This window comes from Cavia porcellus, unplaced genomic scaffold (genome assembly GCF_034190915.1).
Source record: "Cavia porcellus strain 051 isolate PalLab524CR breed Dunkin Hartley unplaced genomic scaffold, mCavPor4.1 scaffold_10, whole genome shotgun sequence".
Lineage (NCBI taxonomy): Eukaryota > Metazoa > Chordata > Mammalia > Rodentia > Caviidae > Cavia > Cavia porcellus.
The window spans coordinates 34035429-34048236 of NW_026947493.1; the positions used below are offsets into that span (position 1 = coordinate 34035429).

A 12808-nucleotide genomic window follows, 5' to 3' on the forward strand; every position below is an offset into this window, starting at 1 on the left:
TAAAACAACTTTGGAAAAAATTTGCAACTTGTTAAAAATGTTAAAACAACTTACCATATGACTATGTTACCAGTTATTTTGAAGTGTTTACCCAAGGTAAATAAAAATACATGTGCACAGAAGGGCTTTGCTCAGGAGAAAAACAGAATAACCCAGATGACCTCACAGCAGGTGGAATGGATAAATACATTTGGCACATTTATATAATGGAGTATTACTTAACCCCAAAGAGAAAACAAACCAGTAAATGTAACAACTTTGATGAACGTCAGAAATATGTCAAGCAAAAGATGATAAGCAAGAAGAACATATGACATGGTTCTATTTATGTAGGTTCTAAAAGAGGAAAAGAATGCCGCCTGGATAAACAGCCTATCAGTGGGGACTTGAAGGAGAGCTCAGAGAGAAGATGACTGCACAGGGGCAGAAGAGAATAGTCAGGAAACACCTGTGTCCCCTTCATTGTGGTGTTTGTTACTTAAACCTACAAATTTGCAAAACTCACTTATGGTACATGTTAAATGGGTGCCTTTTATTATATGTAAATTAAACTGCAATAAAGCTGATTTTAAGAGTAAAAGAACCATCTAGGAAACTAAAATATTGTGCTTATTGGTCCTTTCTCAGTAAGTTTGAAAAACTTTATATATAACATTATTCTTCATCTAAAATAGGCACTAAATTATGATCAGAGAAAGAACAGGAGAAAAGTTGTATAAAAGAAAAAGACAAATTGTGATGTCTTCATTTGAATCAAATTCCTGCTCACTGAAGTTTCCAGCTGTAGTCTGTGTCTCGATCCAGTGGATTTTCTCTTCCAAGTTCACAGTGACCTGTTTGTTTTATGAGAATTCCCATTATCAGAGACATTAAGAAACTAATGGAAATTTCTAGATATTAACTGTTAGTAACGTGACCACAAGAGGACTCAATGGGTCTACCAGAGCTGAAGTTACTCCCTGTAAAGAAAAGTGTGGTGTGAGCCAACTTTTACCCTACTCCCCTGGTTTCTCAAGAAAGAAACATTTCAAATATTCAGACAGCCTCATTATTTAAGGTTTTGTGAAGAAGACCATGGAGTCTTCTTCCTCATGCTTCTGACTTTTATTAATTTAGGCAGCTGCTTGCTTTTCTTTCCTGTCTAGGATAAACTTTTAACAACAACCTAGGGCCAAATATTGCTTTTTTTCAGGCACATGATACTTCTTTGGGCAGAGGTGGTGGTAAGGGAATAGAACCACGGAATATAAAATAGGAAGGAGGGTCTGGGTCCCTAATCCAATTTCCCATTTCATAGACAGAGAAACTGGGACCCAGAGAAGAGGGCCTTTCTTAATGCCTCAAAATTGTTAGGTATGCATACAACCTGGGATGTGAGCTATCTTTTCTCTCTGACTCAGACTCTTCTGCACTAAGAGAGAGAAAGAGACATTATTCACCTGTTTTCAAGGACATTGATGAAGGATAGAGAATGAAAGTACTGTGAAGTGAACGTCGCAAAACATTGGTGCTTGAAAGTGATCTTAAGTCACCACCTGCATAAATTACTTTCCTAATGCTTTGGGATGAAAATTCCTGTGGCTTCCATGTTTCAGAAGAGTTTGAGGTTTCCTTCTTCCTTCCACTTTGTTTTTGTGAAGCTATGAACTTGTTTTGGAGGAGAGCCTTTTAACTTTAGCCTTGCTGCAGGGGTTTACAATAACTTTTTAAAATTACGTTAATGAGAAATTTGTCATAAAGTTGGTCTGTTTCCCTAGCGATGGCTAGGAAGAGCCCACCTCTGAAGCTTTGGAAAGATAGAGACCTGGCTTGTTTCCCCTCCTCGATGGATTCGTTGCCAGTTGTGGTACTGTTATTAAAACAAAGATTTGGTCCATAAATGCGCCCTAAATGACAGGGCTGTGCCCAATCAGGACTGCAATCAGACCACCCTGTTTTTCATGGACTTCGCGTCTTTAGTGATCCAGCAGCCTGCCAGTGAGGGCAGAATTTCCGCTTTGGCTGTTAATTAACCTTTGGGAACCTTTTCTTTGTTGCTAGGCCAATCATTCCTGCAATCTGATTGGCCAGAGTTGATGCTATTTGCAGTGGGCAATTTTATATTTATATTCTGAAAAGTGAGCAACAGTTGCGAAGAATAAATATTTATTTGAAAGAACAAAAGTAGCTGTTAAGTGAGCAGATTGCCTGAAAATAGCTTTATCCAAAAAACCTTCCAAGAGTGGGGAAAAAACTTACCATGGCTGCCAGATACAATATTATTCACATTTCAGCAGGAAAAATGACAATATTAATACCTTCCCTTAGGGCTTTTAGCCTTAGCCTGTGCATAGCTCCTGTCTATGATCTGTGTCATTCCCCAAATACCTCCGTGAGGGTGCAGGGGTGTGTGGGTGCGAGTGTGCACGTGAATGGCCACACCGGATGCAATATAACACATTAAGTTGTGGGATGTTTAGGTCACTTATTGACTTCATCAGCTATTTTTGAGCAGTTTCTATGTGTCAAGAACTGTTTTAGACACTAAGCTCAACAAAGCAAACAAATGAAACTCCCTGCCCTGTACAGAACTACAGTGTAGGGGGGCAGATGATCTGTATTCAGATGTTCGTTCTGCCCCTACTTGATGACTTTGAGCAGAATGTTTGTTCCCATCATCCTGTTTCCATGTGTCTAAAGCAGTGTTAGTGATTCTTGTGCAGAGCATGTGTGTAGGGATTAGCAAGGTAAAGTGTGTAAGGTGCTAGTACACAGTGAGCACTCAACACGGAACCACCAAGGACACTGTTCTTGGTCCAGCTTGGGGCAGCCCCCTGGTCATCACTGTATCCCTGGGTCCCTGCCTAGGCAGGGAAGCGCTGCACACAGCTGCTTCATTGTTCTGGAAGTAGATTATCCCCTGTCTCAAATCATGTTAGACAGAGGGATCGGGTTCAGATTCCATAGCTGGGGCCTTGCTTTTGCTTTGCCTGCAGTTTAGGCAGCAGCCTTACAGAATTAGCCCTTGTTCAAAAATAACTGCTATTATCATCCTGTGTTTGCTTCCCTGGGTGGCAGACTCTTAACATTTTTTTCTTTTTCTTTCAGATTATTTAGTGTAATTTTGGAACAATTAACCAAAGAAACAGAAGGCGGGAACCACTCTAGCGGCAAATCAGGAGGCTTTGATGTCAAAGCCCTCCGTGCCTTTCGAGTGTTACGACCACTTCGACTAGTATCAGGAGTGCCCAGTAAGCATTTTTTGTTTCCCAGAGCCAGGAGTGTGCTGATGCTTTTCTTCTGGGTGGGTCTTAGTGGTAGGAAACAGGGTTTCCTGAGGTGAGTTGCTGCTCGCCTGTCAGTGGCCCAGCAGCCGATCCTGCGGGCTCTTACAGCAGGCAGAATGCTTTGGCTTACCCTGTCACTTTGGAGCTCCAGGATAGCCCCAAAAGGAGGACAAGTGGTGATTATTGTCATTCCAGTGTGGAAGAAGAGTCTTCTCTTGCAGAGAGGCTGGGTGGTGATGGCCATAGACCTTGGGTTCAGGCCTCCTGATTCTAGTCTGGTTTTCTTCTCTGACACTACACTGCTATCATTTTCCTGCTCCCGGGCCTGCCACTTGGAAAGTGGTGGATGACACAGAGGATAATGTTGGAGAGTTCAGCTCATGGCATGTTTTCAGAGTGCGTAGTCACAGGGACCTAGACTTCTGGAAACTCTTGAGTAATTCCTCCTCTATTTGGAATTGTTCCTGTCCAACCCAGAGGGAAGAGACAGATGCTTCAGCTTCCTCACCTGTGTATACATAGCACAGCAGTACCTGCCTTGGAGGTGGCTGTGAGGACCTAATGAAAGAATAGAGGCAGATACAGGATGTAGACCCCAGAGGAGTCTCGCAGGTGTTTTGCGTTGGGCCTACAGTACCTGTCAGTGCCAGCCTCAGCCAGGTTGAGTAAGACCTAAATTGGAATAGATGCCCTGTCTGGTGGCTGGCAAGTGCAGGATTCCTGTGCTTCCTCACTGGCTCTGTCCCCAGTGTGTCTCCCGATGTTGGGGACTTCAGAGGGCAGAAGTCCTTTACCTTTCCTAGATGGTTGCCTGCTCAGAGCTGAAAGAAAGGTCCAGGACTAATGCAGGGTGTGTCTGTTTTCTACAAGTCATAAATCCAGAAGATCATAGGTGTTTCGTTTTATTTTGTTTTTTTGGCCTTTCCAGAAGTTCTTCATGAAATTTCATTAATCCTGTTGGCACTTCGAATACACCAACAACCTTCCGTGAGGAAAGGAAAAAAAAACCCCTCATTTCCAAATTTAACATTTAAAATGTAGGAAGTGGTGTTTTATGTGTGCTTGTTTTTCCAGATGGTTCATTTATTTTCATTGAAAAAGATAGCAGAAGTCAAAACCACAGAACTGTCTGGAAGCAATTGAGAAAATGGAAATACCTTGGAAATGACTGACTTGGTTGAGTGAAAGATGGTTAAATGAAAAGTTCAGTGAGCAGAGATCTTTCAGATTTAGTTGCTATAGCTTAATCTAATTTCAGAGTAACCGCAATAGCCTTTCCCCCACGAAGAGCAAATGACAGGACCGCTGGCTCGTGGAATGTGCTGCATGCAGACCCATGGGGCTGTGGTTCATGCTTTGTGAGGGTCTCCTGCCAGTGAAGACTTCTGACCTGGTGTAGCAGTGTGTCGGCCACTTGGGTGATGGCTCGCATCTCTGGAGAATCGTTTTGAACTGTATTACTTCCTTTCCCCCTGAAGTTAGCAGAAATCCACAACTCACTCTCCTACAAGTCAAGAGGGAAAAATGGGGGACTTGGTCTTATATGGAGGCTTTTAAGCCCAGATTTTAACTGCTCACATGAGAAACTCAATCCTTTTATCAAACTCAAATGGATTTTGGGAGAAGTGATCAGGGCTTTTGGCCATGCTCATTCTAGGGCTGGTTGGTTTCTTCTTCATTACAAGCAAACAGTGAAAATGCCCAGAACTATTTAACTATTGATATTTATCTGAGAATCGTCTACTCCCTTTTAATGATATTTCTGACCGTTTTATAAGTCATGATTTGTGTGTGTGTGTGTGTTGTGTGTGTGTAGGGGGTCATCATTCAGTGACAGGTAAACTTTATTTCAAAAAGAGATAAATCAGACATTTATGCAGTTCTTGACCACCTGTATTCAGTTAGCTGATAAGTATTTATGAGAGTGAAAGATCAGCCAAATGGGAAAGATTCCTAAAGATCTTCTGGCCTGTCTGCATCTTCTTTTAGTTGATCAGATTGAAACCTGTTAAAAGGCAGTGACTTTGCAGGTTCTGGTGGACAGCTACACAGAACCAGACCAAGTGCCCTGATTCCCAGGCTGGTGTTCTTCCCACTCCTTTCCATCATCCCCAGTGAGTATTCTGGGATGTCTGTTGTATATCACACAAGAGCCAGAGCCAAATGTATTGAAAGTTCACATCAAGATGCAACTTTTTTATCTCCTAAATTTGATCAATCTGAAATACACCAGTTCCACTAAACATAAAAGTATTCATAAGGCTTATGGGTCACTGCCATAGAATTTAAGAGCTAACTTCTGAGTGATTTGGAATAGCCCATATTTGTCTCAAAACAAAAATAGATAAAATAAAATACACCCCAAAATAACAAACCTGTCCAAATAGATCAGAGTCACTGTTTATTCTTTTCCCTTCCCTTCATTCCTTTTGGGAGGCAAAAATATTAAAAGTTATCCTATTGGTACATTTTTTTCTCCAAAAGAAACCATTTAAACATTTAAAGGTAAAGCACAGCTGACATTTTGGTTGCAATGAAGCTTTTTTAGAAAAATAGAGTCACCAAGAAGCATGGGGTGAGGGTTTGGGATTAGGATTGGGGTCGGGATTAGAGTTCAGGTCTCTTCCTTGGCAGTGGTCCCTGCACCCTGGCTATGAATAGTTAGTCTCTTGCCTCTCAAGCCCACTTTTCAGTTGCAGGCTACTTATTCTTCAGTGTTTTGTCAGGCATTCAGATTCCACGGGTTTGAAGTTGCCCTCACCTCTCTGCCCTCCCTATCTACCTCCCTTGTTCTGAAGAACCTCCTTTTAAAACACTCAGGTTTGTGAAGGCACAGGGATTTGGCCCTCGTACTCTGGCCCCACGCATTTGGGTGCTCATCTTCCTAACAGTCCAATCCGTGGTTGACTTCTGGCCTCGTTGTGATCCTCGTTCTCCCCAACCTGAGGAGCCCCTACAGTCTTGAACTGCTTCGTTGGTTGTCTTGCCTAGGACCATGCTATTTGTTTTTCTACAATAGCTGCCTTTTGCTGATAGACTATAAAGTCTGGTTCTGTGACCCAAATTCAAGTCCCAAAATGATATGGCTACAATCTGCTTTCCTTTCCTGATATTCCTTTTTACTGTATGACACCGGTCAAGGGTCACCCTGAAACTCGTATTGTGCTCTCTTACTTCTGTCTGTTGGTGCTGGGTAGTCTTTCATCTCTACCTGTGGAAGCCCATCTACCCAGTCTTTTGGCCCTGCCTGGGCTTTAGCCTCGTCTTTCCTCACCCGCCTTTCATCCCTCATTAGTGTAACCAGTGTCACTCATGTATCATCTGTGTGCTACCTAAAGTAAAGATATTGGTGTTAAATTCTTAGTTTCTTTCTAGAACATAGCTTCTTTGAGAAAGACACTTTACGTAATACATCTACATGTTGCCCAAAGCACTAATCCTTATGATTTACACACTGTAGATGGTCGAGGGGCTTGGTTGAATAGATAAAAGATATTTAAGTGAGTGAATGAATAACTTTGCTTTTGGCCTGTCTTTCGGTTTAGTTTCTCTTGTAAGTCCATTTGATTGGATGCTATTTACGGTTTCTTTTTAGCTTATCTCACATTAGTTGTAACATTAACTCCTTTGAAATATTTTTTTGAGTCTGTTTATTATATGTCATAAATAGGACAATACTATTAGGAGTCATCTAGTCCTCATTTGACATGTCTTCCTGGCTCACAAATGTGTTTTTCTCTTTCCTAGGTTTACAAGTTGTCCTGAACTCCATAATAAAAGCCATGGTTCCCCTCCTTCACATAGCCCTTTTGGTATTATTTGTAATCATAATCTATGCTATTATAGGATTGGAACTTTTTATTGGAAAAATGCACAAAACATGTTTTTTTGCTGATTCAGGTGAGTAATGAAAATGGTAACTAACTTAACTTTAAAATTTTTTGGTCTTCCCAAAAACAACTTTTCTGGTTTTGGGGGAAAAAAAATCTTAAAAAAAAAAATGCCAACTACCTGTATGGCAGCAGGTAGTTTGAAGCAGCAATTAGTGTGAGTGCTACTCAGAATCAATTCGAATGCACTTTCTCCTTTTCCATCCTGGTTTTGTGTGTAATGCATCGCAGCAAACAGGATGAGGGCCCTCCATGAGCCAAACGATTGACACTGTGTTCTGGAGTGTGTGGAAGGCACTGTAAGAGTGAGCAGAGAGCAGTGGACGGTGACTGGGAAATGGCAGAGCCCATGAGGGAGGAAGGACTTGAAGCAAATCCTAAATGGCAGGATTCTGAGATGGCATGGATGGGAGACCAGATATTCTGTGCTTGAGCGAGGACATTGAGCTTTGCCAGGCTGGGTGACCTAATGTTCCTTTCCTGAGTGCTGCAGCCTGCTTCCTGTGTTCACAGATATCGTAGCTGAAGAGGACCCAGCTCCATGTGCGTTCTCAGGGAATGGACGCCAGTGTACTGCCAATGGCACAGAATGTCGGAGTGGCTGGGTTGGCCCAAATGGAGGCATCACCAACTTTGATAACTTTGCCTTTGCCATGCTCACTGTGTTTCAGTGCATCACCATGGAGGGCTGGACGGATGTGCTCTACTGGGTAAGCAGCTTGAGGAAAGAGTCCAAAGCATGTTCTTTCCTGGGGTAAAAATTGTGCAGTAGTGAAACTATTGAAGAAACCTGACAGCTAGTTCTTCGGGGAAGGAAGTGGACCCTGTCTTCACTTGATGATCCTCCACTCAGGATCTAGAGGGCTGCTGCATATTGTTGGTTCCTGGACTTGTACATACAAAGATAAGTTATTTGACTAGGTCTTAAAGGGTAGATAAGGGACATAATTTGGATCCCTTTCATGCTTTCCCTGGCTTTATACAGCTTTAACCAACATGAGTTTTTCCACTATTATATTTTTTGTTTATCTGATCAGCCTAACTGTATTTCAGCTCAGCACAAGCCTTTAGCTTTCTTTTTTTCTCCTTGGAGCTCCAGAATTCTGGCAGAGGAGGTAGAAAAGGTATGTCAAACTGCCAGGGCTATTAAACCAACCCAACAATTGGTCACTCTTTTGATTACTAGGGTCTTATGCCTTTTATTGCTGTCAGGGCTGGAAGAGTTTGCTGTAAGTAATGTGCAGTAGTATTGTAGTAACTATTTCCCTGGGTTAGTGTTTATTGCTAAAGTTTGAAGGCTGACTGAAGTTTAGAGATCATTTTCCATGGCACTACTGTTGCTGGAAAAAAATAACTGATATGTACATTTTAAACCTAAATCAAAGTCCAAATTGTGTTAACTTGGATTCCAGTAGTGAGCTGTTAAAAGGAAATCAGTATAAAATGCTTCTTGAATTTATAGCTTTTAGTTGAAAGCCCACAAATTGAGAAGCTTCTGACAGTGGGTTTTGTGTTCAGATAAGTTCAGATAATATAATGGTTAAACATGGGCTTTACTTCCTTCTCTGATGAACATCATGCTTATAAGACTAGAAGCTACTGCACACTTGGTCCCCCGTATCAGTGGGCTCCTCACCCATGGCCTCCACGTGTCTTCCTATAACCTACTGCAGATAAAACTATTTAGAGGAGAAAAATCGCATCTGTACTGGACATGTACAGACTTATTTTCTTACTGCTCTGTAAACAATACAGAATGCTATTAAGATTCTCACTGTGTTAGGAATTAAAAGCATAAGAGATGATTTAAAGTGTATGGGAGGATTGCGGAGTTCGTATGTAAATACTGTGTCATTTATAAAAGGAACTTGAGCACCTGTGGATTTTGGTATTCAAGGGGAAGGATTCTAGGGCCCAACTCCCTGAAAAAACTAGAGGATGATGGTATGTTCAGTGTCAGGCAAAGAAGGTATGTTTTTATCTTGAATGCCCGAAGGGTTAGCCTAGTTTGATAAGGGTAACACATCACCAGCATGTTTTTCATGTTTCTCCTTCTTCTCTTCCTTTTGATGATTGTTGTAGGAATGTCTGCATGTGTGTGTCTGTTTGAGTGTGTATATTGGTTCATTATATTTGGAAGATAATGCCTTCTCATGGAAATGAGGGAGGTTGTACTGGGTAGGCCAAGATAATACCTGAGACAAGGCTCTCAGATTGGGTGAATTTTTACCAAAGGTTCATTTGTACTCTTACTACCTACATCACAACTCTTATGAAAGTAACACCTCAATTCCAGGCTTCCTTTGAAATTTGATAAATAGAAAAAAAAACCCAGCCAGATAGCCAAAACCACCTTTCCCCCTAAATAGTACAGAAACCCGTAGTTTGATTTTTTTTTTTTAAGTAAAACCCATGACTCTTCTCAGCTTTATTTTCTTTCTGTTGTCCTGCGGAATTGTCAGCTGCTCAGCCAACATGCCTTACCCTAATAAGCAATTTTGTGCCTCATGTTACATTTCTGCACATTGATTCTCTCACAGCAGTTGTCCTGTTGTCATGCAGTGGAAGCTCTGGGAGTGTGTGAAGAAAGGAGAGAAAACTCCATGCCCCAAAGACCAGGTTTCAACTGGCTTTCTTGAGAAGTTTTAAGTATCACCTAGGATGACATAATTACAGTCTTTATTGTTAATATGACAGTCACCTAGTTAATAATTTGACAATATAATTACATTCTCTTTGCATTATTCCAATGGAGCAGCTTAAATGATTCATAAACATTACTCCATTCTATATCTCTTCGTGGAGGGACTGGGATTGTAAAGATGCAAACAGTGGGATGTAGAGAGACCACTGGATAGCTCTAGGGTCTTTCACAAAATCAGTCTGAGCAGGGATCTACAAACTTTTTAGTAAGAAGCCAAATAGTAGATAAATGTGGCCCGTCACAGGTGTTCAACTCTGCCGTAGACCTTACATTACATATATGGACGAGTATTGCTCTACTCCAACAAGAAGTCACTTACGGTCCCTGAAATTTGAATTTCATATGACTTTCATATGTCATGAAATGTTATTTTTTCCCCAACCATTTACAAATGTGAAAGCTGTTTGTAGCTTGTGGGCCATATAAAAGCAGGTGGTGAGCTCAATTTGGCTTGTGGGTCGTAGTTTGGTCTAGAGTAGACTGCAGTGCTCTTTCTTTGGCATTCTCCCAGTCGTCAGCTGTTTGTGAATTCTTCTAGAACACTAGAGGGCAGCTAAGCAATGTCCTCTGGAGTGTTCTCTAAGATCTTCCTCTCTGAAATGTATCAGGATTACTTTTAATTACTTGTTTATTGCATTTATTAATTCACTATTGAAACAGGCAGGAGCCAAGGAACCGAGCCTTTCTAAGATCCATGGCCCACAGTCAGCTGAAAGCCCCACAGTTGTGTCCTAGAACAGAACCCACCTGTCCAGCACAGAGCATGGAGCAGAGCAGGAACGCAGTCAATACAAGTGACGGTTCCATCCCTCACGTGTACCAAGTCCCTTGTCTCATTAGTGTAGATGGGTTATGCCTGAATATCTATTTTTAACCACAACTAGAGCACAAAGGAAGCATCTTGGGAGATAAAGGAAATCCAATTGATTGATTGATTGATTGATACTGGGATTGGACCTAGGGCCTTTCACTGAGCCACACTCCCATTTTTTTTTTTAATTTAAATTTGGAACCAGTCTTGCTGAGTTGTCCAAGCTGGGTTCTAATTTGCAGTCTTCTGACTTAGCCTCCCAGAGTGCTAACGCGATCCAATTTTAAATATTGATTGTAAGCACAGTCCTCAGTCCTTTAAGTTCTTATATATGGTGAACAAATTCTTTTTGGGGATTGTTTTGAATCTAGTCAAGTTTATATTCAGTCAGTGTTCTCAAGCTCATTGTGCCCTAATTCTCAGGAGTGTCTGCCAAATGGCTGGCAGGATCTTCAGACAGAAAGTGGGTCCCCTTGTGCACAAAGGCATATGTAAAACAGAACTGTTTTGATGTGTGGGGAGTAGGGTCTTTAACTTCTGGTGGAAAGAAACTATTGGAGCACTGTTTTACAGAGGGAGCTCCATAACCCTAGCTAAAGTCATTTGGTTGACACCTGTTTGTTGCCCAGAGACAGCAGAGTGAAGTAAAAGAGCAGAGCTAAAGCGAGGTGGGGTTTGTGTGACCCTGGGGAGGTCGCTGAACCTCTCTTGGCTTTCAGTGCCTTGTCTGCAAGATGCAGAATTAGATAACACAATCTATATTTTTCCTTTAGTGCTTTGTTTTCCCTTCAAATGGAGAAATTTTTTTCTTCCATTCAGAGGAAGTGTTTTTTAAATGTAGCAGATGGAAAGTGTTGGTTAGAAGAAAGCTATTTATCCAATTCTCTGTGGTTCCTGTATGAGTACCAAGCGCTTTCCGCAGTAGCTCACACACTGTGAAGGTGCTGGCTGTCAGACCCCAATGGGAAGTGCTCAAGCTCAGTGACACGGGCTCCATTCAAGGCACCTGGGAAACTCCTTGCTGGGTCCTCAGCCTTGCTCAACTTTCTCATGGACCATGCTTTGGGGAGCTCAGAGCAGGATACCAAATTTCCCAGTAGTGTTTTCAAAAGAAAATAATAAAAAGCCTTAAGGGCTTTAAAACTGAGATGTAAATGTGCATTTCAGCCTTTAAAGTGACAGTGAACTGAAACAAAATAGAAAATAATTTTTTGGGTTCTAGGTGACACCCCGTGACAACTTTGATATAAAATATTTTAAAAATGAATCTTAAGTTGAAGATCTGCAGCTGATGCTGATTTCTCTGTTGTTGATAAAGACCACTTAGACCAAATCCCAAGCAGGTTCTCTACCTACATGTGGGTATTTTGGGGGAACAGCTCAGCTGTTCTGATTTTTCCCTGTGTGTATGGTAAGTCTTAAGAGATCGTTAGGTCTGAAAAGGGACTTAGTTGAGAAGGCTTAGTTGGGACAGACAGGCCCTTAGAACTTAGGCTTCATCTCTTGGCAGAAGGCTTCAGAGCCCTCTGTGGCTTTTGTTAAGCTCCAGCTTTCTCTCAGCTGTCATTCCAGGTGATACTTCTAACTTGAACAAATGCAAATCTGCTGAGTACCTACTTCCAAGAAATGAAAGGTATTTTGATTTCTTTAAAGAAAACTTTCCTTCCCAAATGCAGCAGACAGCTGTTACAGCCATAGAGCCATACTCTGGAACACCAGACTGAACTCCACAGAAGGACTGATGGGGCAGATGGCCCAGTTCCCTGACTTGCAAAGTTGTTGAGGAGTGAGGTTTCATAATGGGAGCCCACTTTCACATCCTCCCCTCTTCTTGATGACACCTTCTCCCCTACAACATCCACCTTCCCTCCAACAGAGAGGAAAACAGGCCCACGAGGTCTCTGTTGTAGTGTTGACTTGAATCTGAGTTTTGCCCACTATAACAGGCAGCCCATTTGTTCCTCACACATGGGTTTTAAACTAAGTTTAGCAGTATAGTTGCTTTGGAAGAATTGCCCTCTGTCTTCCCGCTGAAATTAGTTTATCCAACTTAATTAGATCAACAATTGCAGCCAGGGCCCTGGCTCATTCATTACTCTAATTGCCGATGTAAGATGTGCGACCGATACGAGTTCTA

The 12808-nt window shown here is 41.8% G+C and overlaps 1 protein-coding gene across 20 annotated transcripts in view; it reads left to right on the forward strand.

The window, feature by feature from the left end:
• Window positions 1-12808, forward strand: part of Cacna1d (calcium voltage-gated channel subunit alpha1 D) — a 358933-nt gene that overhangs the window by 209350 nt on the left and 136775 nt on the right. For all 20 annotated transcript variants that reach the window (XR_010050123.1, XR_010050124.1, XM_063257272.1 and 17 more), the window contains exons 5-7: window positions 3088-3230; window positions 7014-7166; window positions 7670-7866. Coding sequence is in view for 18 of the 20 variants with exons in the window: in XM_063257272.1 (XP_063113342.1) it covers window positions 3088-3230; window positions 7014-7166; window positions 7670-7866 (493 nt within the window). In the remaining 2 variants the exon portion in view is untranslated. The remainder of the gene's footprint in view (window positions 1-3087; window positions 3231-7013; window positions 7167-7669; window positions 7867-12808) is intronic.